The sequence below is a fragment of the Zalophus californianus genome, chromosome 2, assembly GCF_009762305.2.
Source record: "Zalophus californianus isolate mZalCal1 chromosome 2, mZalCal1.pri.v2, whole genome shotgun sequence".
NCBI classification, from domain to species: domain Eukaryota; kingdom Metazoa; phylum Chordata; class Mammalia; order Carnivora; family Otariidae; genus Zalophus; species Zalophus californianus.
Window position 1 is genome coordinate 126215048 of NC_045596.1, and position 26122 is coordinate 126241169.

General features: G+C 34.3%; 1 protein-coding gene across 3 annotated transcripts in view; it reads right to left on the reverse strand.

Moving 5' to 3' along the window:
* Window positions 1-26122, reverse strand: part of LRBA (LPS responsive beige-like anchor protein) — a 737558-nt gene that overhangs the window by 453215 nt on the left and 258221 nt on the right. For all 3 annotated transcript variants that reach the window (XM_027597848.2, XM_027597846.2, XM_027597847.2), the window contains one exon: window positions 10104-10168. In XM_027597848.2, coding sequence (XP_027453649.2) covers window positions 10104-10168 — 65 coding nt within the window. The remainder of the gene's footprint in view (window positions 1-10103; window positions 10169-26122) is intronic.

A 26122-nucleotide genomic window follows, 5' to 3' on the forward strand; every position in this document is an offset into this window, starting at 1 on the left:
GCATGATTCCTATTTAACCTAAATTCATGAGACTTCCAACAAAATTTTAAAGTCAATCTTAATCATATTAATCTTCCATTAATCTAACTTTGTTTAGCCACAACTGGAAATCCACCAAATGTGCCCTTCATTCATGATTTCACTCAGCCACAGAAAGCCCTACACCCATCTCAGCCCTACTTCATTCGAGTACAATAGTTGTAGCATGTATCTTCCTACTAATCCATTTCCATCTACTAATAGAAATTAATAAAACCTCTCAAACACTAACAATCTGCCTAGGAGCTATCACTACACTATTTACAGAAGTCTGTGCTCTTACCCAAAATAATATTTAAAAAATCGTCACCTTCTCCACCTCCAGCCAATTATGCTTAGTAACACTAACAGTGAGTAGTAATCAACCAAATTAAGCATTTCTAGAAATCCTCACAGAACATTCTTCAAAACCAAGCTATGTAGGTGTTCCGCATCCATTATTCAAAATCTAAATGATGAACAAGATATCCAAAACACAGGTGGTCTCATTGAAGCATTACTCTTCATCACAACATCACTCATCCCTGGAAACCTAGCATTAACAGTAATACCATTCCTCAAAGACTTAATTACCAAAACCACCAACACATTGTAGAATGGTGGTTACCAGGGGCTGTGGGAGGAGCAGCCCCTTTTTGCTATAAAGTTTCAAAAGCTATAAAGTTTCAGTTATGCAAGATGAATAAATCCTAGAGATCTACTTTATAGCAAAGTGCCTATAGTTAAAAATATTATATACTTAAAAACTTGCTAAGAGTAGATCTTATATTTTTTCTAATAGTAACAATAATATAATAAGATAGGAAAAAAATAAGAAAATGTGACTCATAATAATTAACCAACAGTCAAAAGGATCTCTTCTCTGAGTAGGACCAGCCATTGGATTTAGCAGAAAATACTTCAAGGTAGTTACCATAAATATGTTCAAAGAATTTAAGGCACTCATACTTTGAAAATAAAAGGAGAATGTGATGAAAATGACTACACAGTAAATATAAATAATTACAACCTATTAAAGAGGCCCAATTGGAAATTTTGTTGTGTAAAAGACAATAATCAAGAAGAAAAACTCCAAGGGGACTCTGAGATGGCAGAGGGAATGAGTGAACTTGGAAACACACAATAGCATTAATAAATTCAGTGAGAGAGAGAAAAAAGATTAAAAGTCGCTTAACAGTGCCTGCACGGTATCAAGAGTATCAGTGTATAATGGGAGTCCAGAAAAAGAGGCAAGATAAGCACAGGAAAAAAATAGAAATAATGACTGAAAACGTTCCAATTGTTATGAAAAGCATTCATTGACAAACCCTAGATGCTTAAAGAACTCCAAGCAAGATAAACACCACCAAGCACTGCAGAAAGTATGAAGTTTTACTCTACTTGTAAGCTACCAAGTTAACCTTTCATGCATAGAAGATAATGAAATATCTGGGTCAGAGACAAATGACAGTTTATTATTCTCAGCAAAAGCGCAGCCAGAGTATCAGCATCTGTGCTAGCACTTCTAAGCCCCAGTTCTCACACACTGAACCAGGTGCAAGAGAAACAGCTCCAGGTCCTGCCTTGTTTGGGAAATTGAGATACCTGAAGTGACCCCTTATATTCCCGCCCAGGTGATGGACCTGAGACATAGCCCCACACACCCGCTATATCTCCCAACCCCATCTCACCAGAAGGGCTGGCAAGAACAACCCAAAAGCTATGCAGCCCAGTGGGGCACTCAAGCCAAAAGAAGAACAAGAAGAGCCCGTAGCTTGCAGTGCAAAGCCAGTGCACACGGGTAGTGGGTCAACATGAGTTAAGACAATAATTCCATCATTAGAGCTACTTGAACCACTGATCCAGGCAGCAGAACTAACTTGTAGCCCAACTTAATACTGAATACAGTCTCCAGCCTGCCTGATCAGGGAAACTAACCAAGTACATGAAAAACTACACAGCCCATCCAACAACTGCACTTATATACATACTTGAACAGAGAGCACAAACCATGGCTTTCCCTGTCTGCAGAATAAAATCTGTGGTCTCACCTGAACAGAGAATTCAGTGCACAGTCTTGCCTGATTCGGGTCCCCAAACAGTCACAGCCCTGGGTCCCATTCTACTGCCCTGCCAGGGCAGGAAAAATAATTCATAGTCACATCTACAACTGAATACAGTACCCAGTCCTAAGCATCCAGTAACCCCGACCAGAAAATCCAAGCAATCACAGAGCCCATTCTACAGACTCACTTCGGTAGGGTATTAAGCCAGAAGACCTATCCAACTGTTCTCTGCCAGAGGCACATCCCACACCCCAAATTCAGCACTCAAATAGTTACCTCATCCAAAAATGATGATAATAGCAGGACACACCTGGCCAAGAATATTATGAACAGACACACCCAGAAACTCAAACTGAGGTAATTGGTGAAGATATCTCTCAGCCAAAGAAAACCTGCAAAGTCTGGAAGAAGAACCGAACTACTCAAGTATACCAATGTAAGGAATCTAAGATCACAAAAAAGCAGATAAATATGATACCCCCAAAGGAAATTAATAAAGCTCTAATAACTGATCCTAAAGAAATGGAGATCTATGAACTGTAAGACAAGGAATTCAGAATAACAACTTAAAATTTAATGAATTACAAGAACACACATACAGACAACTAAACCAAATTAGGAAAACAATGCATGAACAAAACGAGAAGATCGAGAAAGCAATAGTGACCATTAAAAAAATGAACAAAATCTTAAGGGTGAATATTGAATAACTGAGCTGAAGAATTCATTACAGTTTCAAAAACAGATTCAGCCACAAGGAAGAAAGAATCAGTGACATGAGGGATAGGACATTAGAAATTACTCAGAAAAACAAAACAAAAAAAATGGGAAAGAGTGAAGAAAGCATATGAGACCTATAGGACACAGTGAAGAGAAACATTTGCATTATGGAATTCTAGAAGAAGAGAAAGAGAAAGGACAGAAAATATATTTAAAGCAATAATGACTAAAAACTCCCCAAACCTGAAAAGAGAAATGGACATCCAGATCCATGAGGCTCAAAGAACTCCATGCTGAATGTGAACTTACACTGAGATAAATTATAATTAAATTGTCAAAAAGAAAGGCAAAAAAAATCTTAAAAGCAACAAGAGAAAAGAGAGAAGTTACATACAAGGGAATGCCCATAAAAATATTGGTAGATTTCTCAACAGACACACTTCAGTCCAGGAGAGAATGGGATGACATATTCAAAATACTGAAGGAAAAAAACCTCTTAACTAAGAATACTACAGCGAATGAAGCTGTCCTTGAGAAATTAAGGGGAGATAAAGACATATACAAAGAAACACAGGGTGTACATTATCACTAGATTTGTCTTATAAGAAATGCTAAGGGGAGTTCTTCAACAATGATAAAAAAGATGCCAATTAAAACCAAGATAGTGTAAAACTCACTGGTGATGGTAAATGCATAGTCAAAATTCAGATTCTGTAATTTGGTAATGATGCATAATTCACATACAACTCTAATTTAAAAGTTTAAAAAGTAAACACAGTAAAATAATCATAAGTACAATAATCTGTTATTAGTTACACAAAATTAAAATATACAAACTATAATAGCAATAACCTAAAATGTGAGTGGGAGGAGAAATGAAAATGTAAATTTTAAAATTCTACTGAAGTTATCTATTTATTTAATTTTAAGATATTTTATGTAACCCTCATAGTAACCACAAAGAAAAAACCTATAGCAATTACACAAAAAAACAAGATAAAGAAATCAAAGCATACAGGTACCAAAAGACATCAACACAAAAAAAAGATATCAGGATAAGAAACAAGAAGCAATAGATCTACCAAACAACCAAAAGACAAATGACAAAATGGCAACAATAAGACCTTACGTATCAATAAGTACTCTAACTAGAAATAGACTTAATTCTCTAGGGGCGCCTGGGTGGCTCACTTGTTAAGCATCTGCCTTTGGCTCAAGTCATGATCCCAGGGTCCTGGGATCAAGCCCCGCATCAGGCTCCCTGCTCAGCAGGAAGCCTGCTTCTCCCTCTCCCACTCCCCCCTGCCTGTGTTCCTTCTCTCAGTGTGTCAATCTCTGTCAAATAAATAAAATCTTTAAAAAAAATAAGATTTATTTCTCTATCAAAAGGCATAGCATGGTTGAATGGATTAAAAAAAAAAAAAACAAGATCTGAGAATAAGATACCTAACAAACACTTGATTTAGCCTTTAAAGACACACACAGAGTGTGAAGGGATAAAAATAATCACTTGAAGCAAATGGAAATAAACAAAATAAAATAAAATAAAAGCAGGGTAGTTATATCAGACAAAATAGACTTTAAATTAAAAATAGTAAAAGGAGACAAAGAAGGTCGTTACATGATGATAAAGGGGGTCAATCCATCAAGAAGATATAACAATGATAAATACCTATATACCCAACATCAGAACACCTAAATATATAAAGCGAAAACTAACACAGATAAAAAGGAGAAATAAAGAGTAATATAGTAATAGCTAGGGCCATAAATATCCTACTCTCAACAAAAAATAAATGATCTAGACAGAGAATCATTAAGGAAACAGCCAATCTGAACACTACAGACTGAATGGACCTAGCAAACATATACAGAACATTCTATCCGACAACAGCAGAATACACATGTGGAATATCTTCAAAGATAGACCATATGTTAGACTATAATATGGTCTTAGCAAATCCAAGAAGACTGAAATGATATCAATTATCTTCTCTGACCACAGGAGCACAGAATTAGAAATCAATAACAAAAGGAAAACTGGAAAATTCACAAACACATGGAAATTAAACTCCACTTTTCTGAACAACCAATGGATTGAAGAATAAATTAAAGGAGAAATTTAAGTTTCTTGAGACAAATGAAAATGGAAACACAACACATCAGAACTTATAAGATACAGCAAAAACAGTTCCAAAAGGTAAGTTCATAGCAACAAATGCCTACATTAAGAAGCAAGAAAGATCTCAAATAAAGAACCTAACACAACATTTTAATGAGCTAGAAAAAGAACAGGGGCGCCTGGGTGGCTCAGTTGGTTAAGCGACTGCCTTCGGCTCAGGTCATGATCCCAGGGTCCTGGGATCAAGCCCCACATCGGACTCCCTGCTCCTCGGGGAGCCTACTTTTCTGTCTCCCTCTGCCTGCCACTACCCCTGCTTGTGATCTCTCTCTCTCTATGTCAAATAAATAAATAAAATCTTAAAAAAGAAAAAGAACAAAACCAAGCACAAGGTTGGCAGAAGAAGGAAATAATAAAAATCAGAGCAGAAATAAACAGAAACAGAGAACAAAGAAACAATAGAAAAGATTAACCAAACTAAGAGTTGGTTCTTTGAAAAGATAAAACAAAATTGGCAAACATATAGCTAGACTAACCAAGGTAAAAAAGAGAAAGAACACAGATCAACAAAACTGTAAATGAAAAAGGGGAACATTGCAACTGATACCACAGAATATATGGGTTCATAAGAGACTACTATGAGCAACCAAATACCAACAAACGAGACAACCTAAAAGAAATGGAAAAATTCTTAGAAACTACAACTTACAGGGGCACCTGAGTGGCTCAGTCGTTAAGCAACTGCCTTCGGCTCAGGTCATGGTCCCAGGGTCCTGGGAATGAGCCCTGCATTGGGCTCCCTGCTCTGCCAGAAGCCTGCTTTTCCCTCTCCTGCTCCCCCTGCTTGTGTTCCCTCTCTCGCTGTGTCTCTGTGAAAAAAATAAATAAAATCTTAAAAAAAAAAAAAAAAAAGAAACTGCAACTTACAAAGAATGAATCAGGAAAAAAACAGAAATACTGACTAGAGCAATTACTAGTAAGGAGACTGGATCAGTAATCAAATATCTCCCAATAATGGAAAGCCTAAGACTAGGGGCGCCTGGGTGACTCAGTCATTAAGCGTCTGCCTTCAGCTCAGGTCATGATCTCAGGGTCCTGGGATTGAGCCCTGCATCGGGCTCCCCGATCAGCGGGAAGCCTGCTTCTCCCTCTCCTACTCCCCCTGCTTGTGTTCCCTCTCTCGCTGTCTCTCTCTCTGTCAAATAAATAAATAAAAAATCTTTAAAAAAAAAAAAAAAGAAAGAAAAGCCTAAGACCAGATGCTTCACAGGTGTATTTTTACCAAACATTTAAAGAAGAATTAACTCCAGTACTTTAAAACTCTTCCCAAACAATCAGAGAAAAGAATACTCCCAAACTCATTTTACAAAGCCAGCAAATCCTAATACCAAAACCAGAAAAATACTAGAAAAAAAATTAAAAGCAAATATCCCTAATGAATATAGATGCAAAAGTTCTCAATAAAATAACAAGAAACTGAATTCAGTAGCACATTAAAAGGACTATTCATCATGATCAAGTAGGATTTATCCCAGGATGCAATGATGGTCTGACATACACAAATCAATCAATGTGATACATCACATTAACAGAATCAAAGAAAAGATCATACGATCATCTCAATAGTTACATAAAAGGCATGTGACAAAATTCAACATCCATTTATGATTAAAAACTCTTACCAAATTAGGCATAGGAGGAAGATATCTCAACATAACAAAGGCCTTATATCACAAACCCACAGTTAACATCAGACACAACAGTGAAGGTTGAAAGTTTTTCCTCTAAGATTAACAACAACATAACAATGCCCACTCTGACCGTTCCTATTAAACACAGAACTGAAAGTTCTAGGTACAGCAATTAGGCAAGAAAAAAAAATTAAACATATCAGAATTGGAAAGGAAGAAGTAAAATTGTCCCTATTTGCAGATGACATGATTTTACATATAGAAAATCATAAATACTCAACCAAAAAAATGTTAGATTTAATCAATGTATGTAGTAAAGTTACAACATACAAAACTGACATACAAAACCAGCAGCAGTTCAATATAGTAACAATGAATTTTCTGGTGAAAGAAATAAAGAAACTGATCCCTTTTACAATATCATCAAAAATAATAAAATAGGAATAAATTTAATCAAGAAGGTGAAAGATCTCTCCTCTGGAAACCACAAAACACTGATGAAAGTAATCAAAGAAAACACAGACAGAAAGGTATCTTGTATTCATGGACTGAAAGAATTAATATTGTTAAAATGTAATTACTACCAAAATCAGCTACAGATCAATACAATCCCTATCAAAATTCCAGTAGGATTTTTTCTAAAATTAAAAAAACACTCGTAAAATTTATATGGAACAAATTATCCTGAATAGTCAAAGAAATCCTGAGAAAGAACAAAGCAGGATGCACCATACTTCCCAATTTCAAGTTATACAAAAAAACTACAGTAATCAAAACAGTTTGGCACTAGCATAACAGCAAATAAATAAAAGAGAATCAAGAGCTGAGAAATAAATCAAGGCATTTTATGGTCAACTAATATTTGACAAGAGAGCCAGGATTACTCAATGGAGAAAAGACAAGTCTCTTCATGAAATGGTGCTGGGATAATTAGACATTCACAGGTAAAAGAATGAAACTGAACCTTATGCCACTCACAAAAATTAACTTGAAATGGATTAAAGAATTAAATGTAAGAGCTGAAACCATAAAACTCTGTTAGAAAACTTAGGAATAAAACTCCTGGATATGGTCCTTGGAAATGACTTTTTTTGGATATGACACCTCAAGCACAGGCAACAAAATAAAAAATAAACAAGTGTGACTACATCAATCTAAAAAGCTTCCCTTCAGCAAAAGAAACCATCGATGAAATGACAACCTGTGGAATGGAATATTTTCAAGCCATATATCTGGTAAGGGATTAATATCTAAAATATATAAAGAACTCATACAACTCAAAAGCAAAACACACACACACACACACACACACACACACACACACACACACACCAACTTAAAAACAGGCAAAGAACCTGAATACACATTTTTCCAAAGTAGATATATGAAAGGCCACAGATACATGAAAAGACGGTGAACGTCACCAATCATTAGGGAAATGCAAAGTAAAACAACAATGAACTATCACCTCACACCTACTAGAATGGTCATCATCAAAAAAAGACAAGAGATAACAAATCTTGTCATAGATGTGGAGAAAAGGGAACACCTGTGCACTCTTTGTGGGACTGTAAACTGGTACGGACAACTATGGAAAACAGTATGGAGGTTGACTGAACAATTAAAAAGAAGACTACCATCTGATCCAGCAATTCCACTTCCAGAAATACACCCAAAGGAAATGAAAACACTTGAAAAGATTATCTACATATCCATTTCATAGTAACATTATTTACAATAACCAAGACATGGAAACAAATTAAGTGTCCACTGACATACTGACGAAGTAGTGAGAAAGACAGATATAAATAAATATAATGGAATATTATTCAGCCATTAAAAGTGAGGAAATCCTACCATTTGCAACAACATGGCTGGAACCTGAAGGCATTATGCTAAGTGAAATAATTCAGACAAAGACAAATACCACATAATCTCACTTATATGTAGAATCTAAGAAACAAATAACCCAAACTCCTAGAAAAAGACATCAGACATATAGTCAGCAGAGGCAGAGAAAAGAGAAAGGGGGACTTGAAGGAAGGTGGTCAAAAGGTACAAATTTCCAGTCACAAGATAAATAATTACTAAGGATGTAATGTACAACATGATGACTACAGCTAACACTGCTACACAAGATACAGGAAAAGTTGTTAAGAGAGTATATCCTAAGAGTTCTCATCACAAGGAGAAAATTTTTTTTTCCTTTCCTTCATTCTTTTATTTGTATTGTATCTACATGAGATAATGGATGTTAGCTGAACCTACTGTGATAAACATTTTACAATAAATGTCAATCAAACCATCCTCTCATATACCTTAAACTTATACAGTAATATATGTCAGTTATTTCTCAATAAAACTGGAAAAGGAATTTTAAAAAAGAACAAAATTAAAAAACAAAATACCTCTCAAGAATCATAATCCCTGGGCAAGTTTTACCTAATTCTTCCATACTAAACTGTCAAGTATTTCTTTTAACATGCATTTAAATACTTCTACAACAGAATTTAGCAAAAGGCATTACCATTGCAGGTTTATTTATTGGTTTCCAATACTAGTATGTGAGCATGTATACTTATTTGCTCAGTAGAAGAATTTCCGAAGTATTTAATGTCAAGTGAAGTTATCCATACTTTTTTGCCCTCTTCTGTAACATTAACAAGACAGATGCTGGATTCCTAGTTACTAGTTCAAATAGTTCCCAAAGTGATGACATCAGTCTCAACACTAGCCAGAACACTATAAAGAAACATTCCTGAACAACCATTTTTCGCAAAATACAAATTTGAATGGCAGCTACACATACCTTTTAATTTATACCCTGGGGTCTTCAGTCCAATTAATCCAAAATCAGCTCCCACAAAAACAGACTCAAAGGAATCCACTCATCATTTCCTCAATTTACTTTTATCTTTTAATTCTCTCTCTTCAATCTATTTTCTCCCTTGTAGCTTTCTTTTCATCTCTGGACTTGCTTCACTTTTTCTTTCTTACTACTGAATTTCTTTTCCTTGAATTCCTTAATCTTTAAATGGAAACATACCAACTTTCTCCTTTTCTCTACTTTTGCATCACTTTGCAACACAGAACAAAACTTGTTAGCCCACTCTTTTATGATCAGGCCATGACGTAAGAGAGATAATATAGACATCTAAGTTTAATTATTGGGCTCTACAAATATAATTAAATTTGTAGGAACTCCAAATAAGTATTCATTCTCCTTATATCTGCTAACAAAATCATTACTATTACTTTTGCCAAACTCAGCCTTACTTATCGAAAAATAAAGATAAGAACTTTATCATTAAGCATGTAACCATGAAGAAAACCACAAAATAATTAAATACTGACATATTTGTAGAAATTAAGCTCCACTACATTAGTGACTACAAAAACAACACAGTATCCAAAAATGTCGGTTTCAATGGCAAAAAATACAGTAAGATTTACAAGTAAAACTTAAATGGATATAAAATAGATTACCTTCCTTCGTTGACAAGCTCAATAAAAGCAAGGCCTGCATTCTTCTGGATAGAATTCTGCCACTCCTAAAAAAAAAAAGAAAGAAAGAAAAGAAAATAGCTTAACAAATAACAGGTTATTTTTTTTAAACAATTATGAAAAACATCACCCATATCAATTTCATACCTTACCTCTTAAAGGAAAAGTTTGGTTAAATGTGCTGCCTACTCAAGGCCAGCCCTGTGAACACACAAATAGTTGATATTCAAATTTAAACTAGGGGCGCCTGGGTGGCTCAGTTGGTTAAGCATCTGCCTTCGGCTCAGGTCATGATCCCAGGGTCCTGGGATGAGCCCCACATCGGGCTCCCCACTCACCAGGAAGCCTGCTTCTCTCTCTCCCTCTGCCTGCCACTCCCCCTGATTGTGCTATCTCTCTGTCAAATAAATAAATCCTTAAAAAAAATTTAAAAAGTTAGCAACAATTTGATTCCACATAAGCCAAAAAGCCCTATCTATATTTATTTTGCTGTCCTATACCATTATATCATACTAATTCAACTAAAATATTGGGAGTTGGGAAGGAAGGCAGCACAGACCAAGGAGAGAGGTTTTCGTTTTTGTTTAAGAAAAGAGATGCATGACTTCCCCTAATGAGGGGAAGACAGAATTAAATAGTTTGGTACACAGTAAATAGCTCACATCCTACCACAAAAATTGATGATTAATTGAGAAAGAGAAAAGAAAGATCAGTGAATTTGGCTAGACTACTTCTGAGCTGGAAAACTATAGTTCACTAGCCTATGAATATGGTATAAATCTATTATATTCTTTATGAATAATTATCCACTAAAAAGCTTAAGAAGGAAATAAACCAGAAGAGTATGTACAAAAGTTTTTTTAATCATCTCAAAACATATAGAAATATATAAACATTCAACTCAAAACATATACAAATATATAAAATAAACATTAATCTGTAAGGCTGGGCCTACATGACTTGAAAAGTAGCTAGAGTTGAGAAATGTTCATGCATGTGCCCATATGTACATGTATGTGTGAAATATTGCTAGAGTTGAGAAATGCCAAGGTACGTATGTGTGTGGGTATGTGTATGTACATGTATATCTATTTTTAAATATAGATATTTAAATTAAATTTTAAATAAATAAGTGGAAATATATAATCTTATGGTCCTTAAAACTAAGGAGCCCCTTACATTCTACTTACATAATATCCCTCAACTGATCTTTTTTTGCTCTTTTATAAACTCAAATAAAAGACGATGTTGGGGTACCTACCTTTACTACCCAAAATATTCATATGTTCTAAATGTAATACCTTTAAGAGTCTGAAAGTACATGTATTTTCACGCCTGACGACTGCTGTGTTACTCCAAATTCCTATTTTTTTTTCAGCCTCATCCTTTCTCTTCTAATTTCTCCTTTTCATTCCTAATTTGGTATTGCTTTCTTTCATGTTTTAAGAACTCAAGGTGGTTCTCAGGACTAAAATGGCTGCATACCACAATTTTATTATAAGGTTCTTTTTTTTTTTAATTTTACTCAGTTAACATACAGTGCAATATTGGTTTCTGGAGTAATATAAGGTTCTATTCCATGAAGAGTGTCAATAAGAATACTAACAGAACATATACAGAATGAAAAATAGATCTAAAGTCACTCAGAAATTTGAGAGTAGTAATTGGCTAGATCTAAAAGAGAAGATAAAGCAATGTGTTGTTAAGGAAAGAGCAATGAACAAGAAGTCATGAGATCTATATTCTCTCACTGATTCTGACATAACAGGTTATGTCCATGGACAGACCATTTGACATCTCTAGGTCTTAGATACTCTCTTTCAAAATTTCTTTAAGCTATATTATTTTATGATTCAGTAATTTACAAACATTAAAGCAGAACCCTCGGGTAAGGTTTTTTGATCCTGATACAGAGGATCCCACACCTTACTTTCCAGGCACAGCAAAGATAGATATCAAGTCTCAAAAAGCTATCCTAAACCTAGTAATGTGCAGGAATAGTAGATGGAGACAAATACAATGGCCAAATGGACCTTTAAGATAGCCTTGAAATATCTCATGCCATAGGAAGAATCAGAAAATTATTCCAGAAAAATGTACAGTAACAGGGGCTTTGAGGGGATGAGGAGAACAGAGCTGTGACCTTTGCTGATAGACAGCAGGGAATCAAAAGGGATGGTGACACCTCAAAGGATGCCACAGTCAAGAACAGAAGCATATGCTCGCTTCTCAGCTCTTATACCCAACATAGCACTCTCGGCAGGCCACTTAGAAACTTGATACAGCACCAGATTATGAGGAGGCAAGACCTTAAACTGACTGAATTTTCATTTAGATCACTTAACCTGAAGGAAAATCTGAAAATGAAAATTAACCTTAGTTAAAAGAAACTAAAGGAAGTTATTTTTCTTGCTAGAAAAAAAAAATCAGAAAGAAATGCAAGAGAATATAGTATATATAATTCTTCAGATCAGACATCTTATTTTAACAAGTATGTACTAATAGTATTTTTTCTCAAATCCATTTTGTCTAAAACTGCAACGGTGGGCATTTTTATTATATAGGTCATAGAAAACTCAAAACTCCACATGGATGAAATAGGTAACAGCAGAGAGACTTAAATTTTAAGTAGACAGGAAACATCAATTTATTTTCATTAATGTATATAAAGTGATTTTAATTATAATGTAAAATCAGGAAGTATGCCATTTAAATTTCACAAACACTTTAAACAGCATGATTTAGGTCAGACAGAACACCAGTTCAAATTACTACAACTACAGAAAATTCACCATCTAAAAATTTTTGTGACCTGAACTCAAATTGGTACGTCACACAAAATATTTTTTCTTTTAAATTAAAAACAAATTAGACGTGAAGGTCCATATAGAAGTAGAAGAGTCCAATTTTTATAGAAGCTCAGAGACACAGATTTATTATCGCTACTACTAGACTTCTTGCTTTCGCAAGCATCATCTATAAACCTGTATTTCTTAACTTATTATAATTGCTATCTAATCACCTGGAGTAAAACTTTTTCACTAGTTAAAAAATAATTAGACAATATGAGAAAAGAAATGAAAATACGAATCTTATTTACACTTTAGGGTATTGTTATAAAAATCTCACAATTCTCAAAGATATCATTGAGTTTTGTCTATAATCTATTCCTAAGTATAAGTTATTAACATTTAATATCACATACCAGCTACATAAATACATGCTGATAAGAATTAATAACTCCATGGTATTATAACAACATTCCAGGTGACAGCTGATAGCTACACTTGTGGTGAACACAGCATAATGTACAGAGTTGTCAAATCACTATGCTGTACACCTGAAACTAATATAACACTGTGTGTCAGCTACACTGCAATTAATAACCCAGATGAAAATAATCGTAAGTCCATAAGAATAGAAAATTAAAATTTTAATAAACCCAGCTGTTAGTCAACCCAACAAGGTTTCTCAATACTAAAACTTTATCTACAATCCTTTAAGAAGTTGCCAAAACTGAAAAGAAGATTCATTAATCATGCTATCCTAAAGCGTTTTTCTCCACTTCTGAGGCAATTATCAAAGAAGGTGTTAGTCTAAACAATTTCATAAGCCACAGCTCAATATAACCTTTAGTGAGTTTTAATAGTTGAAAGAAAAGCTTAACTGTTATCATCTTACATGATCATTTCAATATTTCATCACAGTATTTACAATTGTATAGTGATGGAAAATGCTAGTACATTTAAAGGTCTTGGTTATTCTTTTCCCAAAGGTATTGGTGAAAAACATGTTAAAAGCCTCAAATCCAACCACTAATGCAACTAAGTAATTTCAAAACACATTTTAGCACTTTGGCGAGGAAGGACTCAAAGCACAAGTGAGTCAATAATTTCATACCTGTTCTAAGCTGTATTTAATTGACTATCACTTCCTAAAGCTATAATTGTTGATAAGCCAATTTTTACTAAAATATACTTACTAATGCTCTTAAGTAATGCAACATCAACAACAAAGATAATATATATTAGTGAAATTTATTAAATAAATATAGTATTCCACCAAATTTCAAATATATGCTTTTGGTGATAAAAATCTTCTCTTAGGGTGGGGGAAAGAAAAAAGAAGAGTTCATTAACCAAATTAAGTCTATTCCTCCCTATCATCAACAAACAAATATAGAGAAAAGGGGCACCAATTAATGTGCTATGTATTAATTTATATTATTTTAATACAATTCTACCTTCCTTAAAGTAAACTTGACAGTTTTATATAAATTCAAAAATCTACAATATATCTTTGTGTCTTGAATTACTACATACACTTACCTAGATTTTAAAAGTAATTCCAAAATATTATCATGTTCTAAAGTAAATAAAGTCAGACCACAAATTGTCAAGACAGACTACATATACTCCAGGCTGCCACCTTTTTTTTTTTTTTTTTAAGGTGAGGGGGAAAAATCATCAATGCTGACATTAAAAGTACTATCAATTTTTTATTCTGGTGGGCTAATTACTAATCTCTTACTCTTAAAAAAAAGACAGAGGTATATACTTCAGGTTAAACAGTAAAAGTTAACAAAAGTAAAAAAAATAAATTCAATATAGACAACAGCATATGAGAGACGGTAAAAAATTTCTCTACAACCTGGAGAAAAATCAACTTGAGGAAGCCAATCAATGCTTGTTGCAGAACTCAAGGGGGGCCAAGAGTTGAAGTCACTAAGTACCATATGAAGATGTTGAGAAACAGGGATAAAAATAGTTTAAATGAATGAAAAGTAGTATATAAAACACAGAATTCCAGATCCTCTCCCCATACTTTATGGTCATCCCCACCATAGCAAAGCATTAAAAGTTTACTTTTCAGAGAAGTCAACTTCTGCACACTGTAAAAAGCCTTACTGTAAAAATCAAATAACTTGAAAGGATACTAAACTATGAGACTCCAAAGCAATATTAAAGACATTTTCTCTGAGGAAAATGAGGATCCATAATATTTAAGGGTCTATCAATGGCAAAGACAGCTCATTCATCACCAGTAGACAACTCAGACACAGTTGCATGGATTTTTTGTGTGTTACACTTAAATATGAGCAGATAGCAAAGTACCAGTCATTATAGGAAAGACTCATGTGAATGACCGACACCAAAGAAATAGGGAAAAAAAGACTCAGAAAACAGACAATATTGTTGGGGGGGGTGGAGAGTAAGACTAAAGAAAAATATAATTTCTACCATTAGAAAGAAAATATTTCAGGTAAAACAATCAGGGCAGAAATTCTGTCTTATTCACTGGTATCTCTCTGCCCCTGTACTAGAGTTGAGTTCTCCACAGAAACAGAACCAATGGTACGGAGATAAGAATTTTATTTATCTTAAGAAAATGGCTCACACAATTATGGATGGTTGAGTTGGCAAGCAGAATACCCAGGAGAGCCAATGTTGTAGTTACACCCCAAGTCAAAAAGCCTAAGAATCAGGAAAACCAATGGTGTAGTTCCAGTCTGAGGCCAACAGGCTCAAATCCCAGAAAGAGCCACTGTTTCAGTTCAAGTCCAAAGGCAGGAAAAAGTTGATATCCCAGTTCCAAGGCAGTCAAGCATGTGGAATTCTCTCTTCCATGGGGGATGGTAAGACTTTTTGCTCTAGTCAGGCCTTCAACTGACTGGATGAGGCAGACCCTCATCCGGCAGGGCAATCTCCTCTGCTCAGCCTACCAATTTAAATGTTAATCTTATTGAGAAACACCCTCAAAGAAAAACCCAGAATAATGTTTGACCAAATATTTAGACACCCACGGTTCAGTCAAGTTGACACATAAAATTAACCATCACAGTTCTTTCCTCTCCCCAAAACAACAACAAAAAATAGAAAACTAGAAAATGCTCTTAGAAATTGAAAGTATTTCAAATAAAAATTTTAAAAGTACTGGAAGATGTTGAGCAAGCCTCTTAGTAAGTAAAATAAGAGATGAAGAAAAAAACAGATGGAACTGGATATGAAAGTCAGAAAACTAATCCAGATAGTTCAACATCTAACTAATTAACAGAAGTTCTAGAAACAAAATAAGAAAAAACAGAAAGCAAGAAATTCCCATAAAAATAATTCAAGAAAATTTCTCTGAACACAAGTACATACTTTTTCAGACTAAAAGGTTTACATAAAATACCAAAGATAATGAATTTAAAAGATCCACCCACACCAAAGGCATAATGCAGTAACAACAATAATTTTTAAAATAACAAAAATACTGAAAGCTACCATGGAGAAAAAAATTTGGAAAGATTATAATTTTCAGCCTCTAATACCAATATTCAAATAAGCTATTATCAAGCTTAAAGGTTAAAATAAGAAAAAAAAAGTTACACACAAGCAGTATCTAAAAAATTCTACCCCTTATGCATTCTTTCTCAAGAAATTAAAAAGGAAGTGTCTCATCAAAATTAATACACCCCATTATCATCCTCCATAGCTGCTCTGCTTTATTCTTTTGAGAACATACTTATTACCCACCAGATTTCATTTCTACCTTTCCCTTTTTTTTAATTCTCTACTATATTTCCAGCGCTAGAACAATGACCAGCACCTTATAAATTTGAAGGTCACTGTGGGCAGAAAATAGACACTGCAGCTTTAGAGGGAAGAGGAAAATTCTGGGTTGATAATAAAAGAAACCTCCAGATAACAGCTTTCTACAGACCTAAAGAGTAACCAATCCAGATTGGAAGAGAAAAATAGAGAACTACAGGTACTACATCTCTGAGAAAAACATTTGAATCAATGGATAATAAGTATGTTTAATCACAGTGGCACAGGTTTTATGACTCCAGTGGAAAATTTAGAAATAAATTTGTGATGGGTACAGAGAAATTTAAATAAACAAAAAAGCAGGAAATCATTAATTCCAGAAGAAGAAAATGAAAGAGAGACAAGCAAGTGGGAGGAAGAAAGGAAAGAAGGGAGGGAGGGAGAAAAGGAGGGTAATCCTGTTACATTTTGTAGCTCTGCTGTGAATACTTATATTGTCATAATAATGTAAATGGTAAGTATGGTTTTAACAAAATATTATGATATAACTGTACTGGAAACAACAGAAAATGTGAAGTGGAAAGAAAGAACAATATAAGTAATTCAATGGTCATCTTCCATAGAAGACATCACCAGATAATGTCTAAAATAGAAAAATCAAGAAATAGCTATTAAATCATTTAGAAATATGAAGATTTGTGGCAGATTCAACAACTAAGATTTAGTGAATATGGCTCCTTCCAGAAAGTAAGAACCAAAGGGGAGAAGAAAAACTAAGGCCAGGAACTGCTGTTTTTCAGTTTAAGTATTAAAATTGTACGCTAACTAGACAATAGGTATTTATCCAAAATAATGTGAAATATCTCTAAATAATCTGAACAAGCATTCAAGTCCTACAAAATATCAAAATTATGAAAATATAGGGGCACATGGATGGCACAGTCAGTTGAGGGCTGAATTTTAGTTTTGGCTCAGGTAGTGGTCTTGGGGTCTTGGGATCGGGCCCTGTGTGAGGCTCCACACTCAGCACAGAGTCTGCTTGGGACTCTCTCTCCCTCTGCCCCTCCCCCCTCTCTTTCTCATGTTATGAATACAGTCCAATGAGTAGGTACTGCTCAGGTTTATAGGTAAGCAAGAGTTTTAAAAAACTATGAAAATATAATTTTATCATAAACCATTAAGAATTATTTTTTTAAAGTCAGTATTCTACATCCTACCAAATGAAATTAATTTTATCTCTACTGCTTTTGATCATAAAATATTTTTGTAAGTATTGATTTATTGATTCAAACATAAACAGAGGAATGAATAATTTGTTAATAAAAACCTAAACTCATATCAAACTATTTCATTTTCCCTATTAAATATATAAAAATTTAAAGGCTTGTGCTCAATGAAATATCAATATTAGTATTAAGATGTTACAGTTATACATGCTTTTGAAAAATAAATCAAATTGGTTAGCTATAGCTCCAATTCCCTAAGTAGATGACAGAAACACTAGTAGGAGTCAAGGAAGGAGGCCAACAGAGGAGAGCTCAAATAACGAAGGGAATATATTAACACAAAATTGAGAACCACATTATACACAGGACTAAAGGTCAAAACTAGAGAAAACTTGTTCATGGTCAAGATATAGTAATCTTAAGTGCTCAAAGTAAACGATCAAGAACTTTTCAACAGTGTTTGCACTTTATGTCAGCACTCTCTCAACAGCTTATCTAACACAAAATCGAGTAACCACATACCAGGAAAGAGTATGGCATAATAGTAAAGGACAGGTTTTATTCCACTGACTCTTTAGAGGGTAAAACAAATCATTACCTGAGATAGAATAAAATGTTGCCCTTTGGAAAGTTTTGGTTTCAATGATTTCTGTGGACATACACTTTTAAAATGTATATCTAATTTGTACAGATATTATAGCTCAGTTTATAAATGAAATATATATATACAGATCATTACAGAGTTAAGAAAAACAGAAAAGAAAAAGTCTATTAAAGTTGAATTGGCAAATGTTTCAATTTTACAATTGCTTATTTAACAATTATTTTTGAATGTGAACTATAAGCAAAGAATTGAATATTTAGAACACATTTACTGGGTTTACAAAATGAAGAATGCAAACGTTTAGAAATCCAAGATTGAGATAACCATGCAATCAATTATGTTAAGTACCATAGTTTTAAATTATTTATAAATAATAAAAAAAATCCTCTTACCATTGTGTTTAAGCATACATTAAAATTAATACATTTACAAGTCCCTTTAAAAATCTGTTTTTAAACTTTTTCAGGAAAAATGTTCTCCAGCCAATAATGATCCTTCAAATAATTTCCAAACTGGAATCAATTTAGCAAGATCTTTTACTGATCAATACAGAAATCTTCATTTCAATAAAGGTGACAAAAGTTGCTCTAACCCTTTCCAGCTACAAGCTCTCAACAGATGATCATCATTAAGCTTATATCAGGGCTTCACATTCTAGAGCCATATAAATGTGTCCTATTAGTACATGGTCAGTCTATTTGGCAACTCCAGTTCTCCAGACATATGGCAATTGCTGCCCTTTGAGGTCTGAAGTCAAGTCTTTAGGGAATCTCAAAGCCTGCACTGAAATTACAAGGAGTGTTCATTAGAGACTGCTGGAGAGGAAACATGAAAGACTTCCATTAAAACTATATAAAATGGCTAATTATTGTTAAAAGATTTTTAAACCCTCTAGTGTACTCAGCAACAATAAAAAATATTTACCAACTGCATTATTTTTAAAAGCACTGCTTTCATGACTTGGGTGAAAACAGCTTTTCCCATTCCCCACACCTCAATATACCTATCATTTTATAAGATCATCAAGATTTTCTGTCTTGGGAGAAAATAAAATTATCTTATACCTCTAAATTCTTTCTACAGATCAGTGTAAATATTTATGAAATGAAGGTAGTTTTAGAAGCAAAATTTTGTTTTCTAATATTTAGTTTTAATTAACATATACTGTGAACTTAAACTCAGCCAGACATACATGTTTCTTTTTAAATGCTTTTTTATCCAAAAAAGTCTGCCTCTATTGCATTTTTATTCCATTTTCAACTAATATTCACAAAAAGTTACAAGCATAGAATAATATAAATTACTAATCAATCTATAAAATGGCATTTTCAGATAATATTGTGGAAAATATATGAAGATTCAAATGTTTAAAATTTTTAAAATGTCAGAAAATTAACAGGAGTTAAAAGAAATCTCATGTCTATGCTTTTTGGGATTTTAAAAGACACCAAAAGGGTAAGTATTCTCTAATTAATAATTGCCGCCATTTTAACTTTTCAAATGTGTAGACACTTTTTAACATGAGCGAATGATTATTTATTAAGGTTCACAACAAAACAATACTACTACAGAATATTTCAGTAACAAATCTCTATAAAATGTTACACAAAATTCATTAGCTTGCCTCAATCATTTCTTGAATTCACATATATGGTGGATTCTGACAGCCTAATTCCAAAAACCAATTACAACCTCAATCCATATGTAAAAAAGATAACAGAAAGCAAGTACGTTAAACCAGTTTGAAAGAATAAAAATCTAAAGAAAACAGATTACAAATGATTTATATGAATGCCTAGTGAAGTTAATTACAAGTAACCCAATAAAATAGTGTCTTTATTATTGTACAGCAAGTAATAGCTCTAGATGTAAAAACCAGAACTCTTTCTGCTGACTTTTGCATGCCCGATCCCACAGCACACAACATTAAGAATTAAACATGTAGTAAATAAGGCATATAGAAAACAGCGGTTTTTAACTAAAAACAGAGAACTCTCCTGCTGTTTAACCATTTGGGGTTTTCTACTCTAAACAGTGACCACTGTAAACTGATACTATGTGTTCATTGAGTAAATTCTTAATGTTAATATAAAGTGAGATTTCAATGTCAGTGCAGTTATTACATCAAGTGAAAAATAGCTGCAAAGCATCACATTCATTTTAACATTCATTAGGGGCAAATAACATATCTTTTATGTTTATGCTATGAAATGATGATTCTTTAGAATTAAGTTTTTCCAAATTCATGCTATACCTATCTATAAAAGCTTTGGTCCTGATCTTAAATGTATACTATCTAAGACACATACACTGCATGCTACAGTAACCTGTTATAGTTCTCAACAGCCACAAAGTGTAGCCAATTACAGTATGCTTCATGACTCTCCTGGTAAAGAAAAGGAGGACTTTTCTGTCCAGAATGATTCCTTAACTCTTTCAAATATTTATCAATGCACCAATATGATTTTAGCTGATATCAACTTTAAGTATAATGCAGAAGTCCTAAGATATGTTGGGATAAATTTCATCATATAGGCCATTCTTTGACCAAAACATTAACTGAAATAGTGATACAATGTAATACTTGATAACCCAGTTTTGATGCACAAATCAGGACTGATGAAATATACAAACAATAATACATCTCTGTAGCAGTATTTTATTCCTATCAATTTCATATCTATTAGGAATACATGTAATATTAGCTTATTTTACTTTTGAGGGGTGTGGGTCAATAACTTCACAAATTGGTATTTGTCTCCTCAACTATTGTGAAACATTTTAAAAGTGGTACTATCTCTTTGATTTCTCAAAACTACCTGACTCAATTTTCCAAATAAGAGACATTCAGATGCTTATTAAAGAAATCATACACTGCTAGGTGAAGGCAAGAGGAGCACTGCACTAAGAACACTCAGGGATCTTCAAAGCACTGCTAGATAAATTTCCTGTGGCTAATAAAACAAATCACCACAAACTTTAAGTCTTTTCTCTCACACTTCCAGATGCCAGAAATCCAAAATCCAAAATCCAAAATGCTCTCTGTTCCATCTTCACATTGCCTTCTCTGTGTGCCTACCTCCTTTTTTTTTTTTTAAGATTTTATTTATTTATTTGACAGAGAGAGCAAGTGCATGAGCACGGGGAGGGGCAGAGGGAGAGAGAGAAGCAGGCTCCCTGCTGAGCACGGAGCTGAACTTGGGGCGCAATCCGAGGACCCTGAAATCATGAGCTGAACCTGAAGGCAGATGCTTAACCAAGTGAGCCACCCAGGCGCCACTGTGTGCCTATCTCCTAATAACCATCTGACTCTCACTTATAAGGACAGATGTGATGGCTTTTAGGGCCCACACAGACAATTCAGGAGTATCCCCTTATCTCAAAATCTTCAACTTAATCACACACAAAATAGCCTTTTTCCAAATACAGTAACATTCACAGATTCCAGGGATTTGACATGGGTATTTCTGAGGAGCCATTTTTTATCCTATCACTAGAGAAATCAAATTAAAACAACAGAAACAGCAAGTTGAAGAAAAGTGAAGCTTACTAACAAGTTCAAAGAAGTCAAAATCCAGAGAAATAAAAACATTTTTTTAAAAAATTTAGTATATTATGACAAGAGCTGGAAAAACTTTTAAACAAGTCAACTTCTCCAAGTGTTGGCTCTAAGAGTGACTGAGTTATGATTGGTTTTGTTTTTAGGTCCAGAAAGTCCATTTCGTTTGCAAAGTATAAAGCCTACCAGGCTACATGAAACTGAAGGCTGGGCTGTGGAGCCACTAGTCACAAGCAGATATCACATAGGGCAACTTCTTACAGTTAGCAGCAAAGCAAAGATACCACTGCCAAATGTCCAAATAAGTAAGGCAGCAGTCCAGACTTGGAATAAAGACTGATAATAAAAAGCTTCTTTAAAAAAATTTCCCCCATTATTTACTTTCACATTGCTACCGACCAACTTTCTTTTTTCTTAGCTTACAATACTAGCAAATAGGACCCTATTCTCACAAATTAGATCAGTGCTACAAAACAATAATGAATCTTTGGAATAGATATGAATATGATGAGATAAATTCTGAAAGATCAAGCAAATATATAAGCTTCTTAAGGTAAAGGAATAGATTATCTTTCCTCTAAAAAAGGAAGAGTAAGAAACCAAAATTAAATTTGCCCTCACCTATGTAGCAACTGATAACAAGAATAAACTGACAAACCAAGAGACCCAATAAAATAAGACCTCTGTTTTGGGGCTCCTGGCTGGCTCAGTCAGTGGAGCATGCAACTCTTGATCTCAGGGTTATGAGTTTGAGCCCCATGTTGGGTGTAGAGATTACTTAAAAATAAAAAAAAATCTTTATAAAAAAAGAAACCACCACTGTTTTAATTGACTGCCTAATTATAAGTTTCCAAATAATTTTCAAAAACATATAATTACTATCAAAAAAGAATGCAGGGTACACCCAGTATTTAGGACATTAGTATATTATCAGACTCACTATATGTAAATGCACAATGTGGAAAGGAAAGTATCAGGACAATGTGGAGAATAGGTTTAGGGTTAGGGAGTTTGGTTTTTGATAAACTACCAAGAAAATGGCATGATGTGAAAAACACATATGTCAAATATCTGAATACTACTCACAAGGCAGCACAGAAGTAAATATAAAATAAAACAAAACAGCTATTAGAGACCTTGAAAATAAGACAGAAGAGTTTGAATTTGACAAGACAGTAAACCACAGCTTCTCTTAGGAAATCTAAAGAGATTCTCCCAGGAAAGTAAATTTGTCAGAATGTACTGAAGGAGGTAAAATCAACAGAAAGGAGAGGGGTCATTTCACTAATAAAGGAATAACTGGATAATAATCTGTGATTCTTTTACAGAGGCTTTTTTCAAGTGATACCCCCTCTTGTCCGTTACTGTCTCCCTCATTCTGATAGGACTCAAGTTGAAACTCATAATAAACAACTGTTAATGATAATGATATATTTGGCCAGGAAAAAAAGTTAATCATCAGTGAACTAGATTAACTGTTAGTAACATATTTCTCAACTATGGTAACACAGAGGGTGTGTTGAAAGTAATGTAGTAGGGGCCACCTAGGTGGTTCAGTCAGTTAAGTGTCCAACTCTTGATTTTGGCTCAGGTAATGATCTCAGGGTTGTGGGATCAAGCCCTGAGTTGGGCTAGTGCTGGATGTGGAGCCTGCTTAAGATTCTCTCTCTCCCTTGCTCCTCCCACCTTAAAAAAAAAAAAAAAGTAATGTAGTATAAATTTAAAGGACTGAAGTACACAAAAAAGACCCTTAAAAATCATTAGAGCAGTAATCCTTATAAGCTCACTTGTATTCAGGTATACAGTTGACCCCTGAACAATGCAGGGGTTAGGAACACTGACCCCACACAGCTGAAAATCCACAATAGTTTTTGACTCTCCCAAAACTTAACTACTAATAGCCCACTACTGACCAGAAGTCTTACTGATTAAACCATCAGTTAAGACATACTTCATATGTTACATGCATTATATAATATACTCCTAAAATTAAGAAAGCTAGAGAAAAGAAAATTAATTAAGAAAATCATAAGAAAGAGAAAATACATTTACAGTACTGTATCAAAAAAAGTCATATAAGTGGACCCACGTAGTTCAAATAGTGTTGTTCAAGGATCAACTATACTTTACTGGCTTTCCTAAAAAGAGCTATCACTATAGCTAGCACAGAAAATGGTAGAATCATCTTTGGGATCCTATGGAAAATGTTACCCATTAACCATGTCTACTTGAAAAATGCCAAAAACTGCTTATCTATGAGAACTCTCCTAGCTCTAATATTCTATGGTTCAAGATGAAAATGGACTAGACTCAGCATATAGCCATTGAAAGGAAAGAAAATATTAAAAGAGACACTACAGAAAATGGTGGGTTGAATTTGTGAGGCAAAAATCTAAAAAAATCAAATTAATCTCATAAAAAGAAAACAAAAGTCATTTAAAATACTGAACAAAGGGAGAAGATTTTGTATGCTGTTAAAAACACCAGATTTGTTAGGTAGAAGCTAGATATGAGTAGTGGAAGGAATGCCCCAAGACAGAAACCCAAGTCCTTGAGGGGAGAATTAGAGACAGGAGCTGTAGGTAAGGACGGTTATAAAGGAGTACAACATCCTGACCTTGTGGCTTCCAAGACCCTGGGGCTAACAGACCAAGAGCCACAGGTGCAGAACATGTGCTCCCCTCTTCCACCTCTGCCCAAGGTAACCCCTAGACTCATTATAATACATTTGCATTGCAAGTACTGCCACGCCTCCACAGGGAAAGGCTGACAGGACAGTTCAGGTACAAACCTTGTAGGGTAGAAAACTCTTCTCAACCTTCCTGAGGAGTGCCCTAAATGACTGGAAGCAGCCTCCATTAGAGACCACCCCCCACTGTACATCCCAGCTCTTCCCAGAACAGAGAGACCCAATATTATCCAATCCTAAACAACCTATGGGCCAATTCCACCTCAGGGAAGCATCCCGCTCTCCCTTAGAGAGCGTACCGCTGCTTTAATAAAACTGTTTTCTGCTTTCACTTTGGTGTAGATCTCTTAATTCTTTATTGCATAGGTGCTAAGAGCCCAGACACGACACTTTTCACGCTGACAAATTAACTTTAATGTACAACCTACTTTGCTCTAAGAACTGTTTTATATACTTTCTTGGTTATCTAATACAATCTCTATTACACCCATTCCACTCAAGAAACTGAGTCTCAAGCAAGTGAAGTCATTTGCCCAAGGTTATAGAGTTAATAAGTGGCAGAGGAAAAAATTTACTGAAACTCATAACCTATCATCACAGTATTTCCCTGGCCTCAGCCTCTTCTTAAAATCCTATCCAAGACTTCCTTTTCCTTTCTTCTTTTGTTGCCCATGAGGGAGACAACAGTCTCCTCTATCCAGTCTACCTCCAGCAGCTGAGGAATTTACTGCTAGAAAAACAAATAGCCTTCAGGATTCTGATTCTTACACTTCATTCAGGCCTAAATCAAAGTTCAAACTTCAGATTTTCTTTAAACTGCATACATGCTTTCACACTAAAAATGGCAGCTTAACTAAAAATAGCTGCCTAAGAAATGCATAATAGATGGAATACATGTGCAATTATTAATACATAACCATTATCCCTTCCTAAATTATGTTATTGTATATTAAATCTATGTTTCAGGTACTAAAGTACAAAATAACTGTGTTATCTCAGAGACATCTGAGCCAAACAGTCAGTGTAAACATTTCAGAAAGCAAAATTTAAATCTGAATCCTAAGAACTCTGAATATTCTGATTAAATCCATTAAATTATATAATATTTATGAAAAAATACATGGTATGGGAATACAGCTCAGTCTTCACAAGTTATCAGAGTCTGGTATTAAACACAAGTTATCAGAGTGTGATACTAAAACAAAACAATCTCAAGCTTTATACTTTATACTTTTAACCTAGCCTTTCTGTAATACTTCAATTTCAGCAGATTAATTTGAAATAACAGAGAAAAGGACTAAGAAAAAACAAGCAATAACTGCCGAGAAACAGAGACACCGACTTGTATTCATAATTACATGAAAGCCAAAGAAAAAGGTTATGCTTAGAT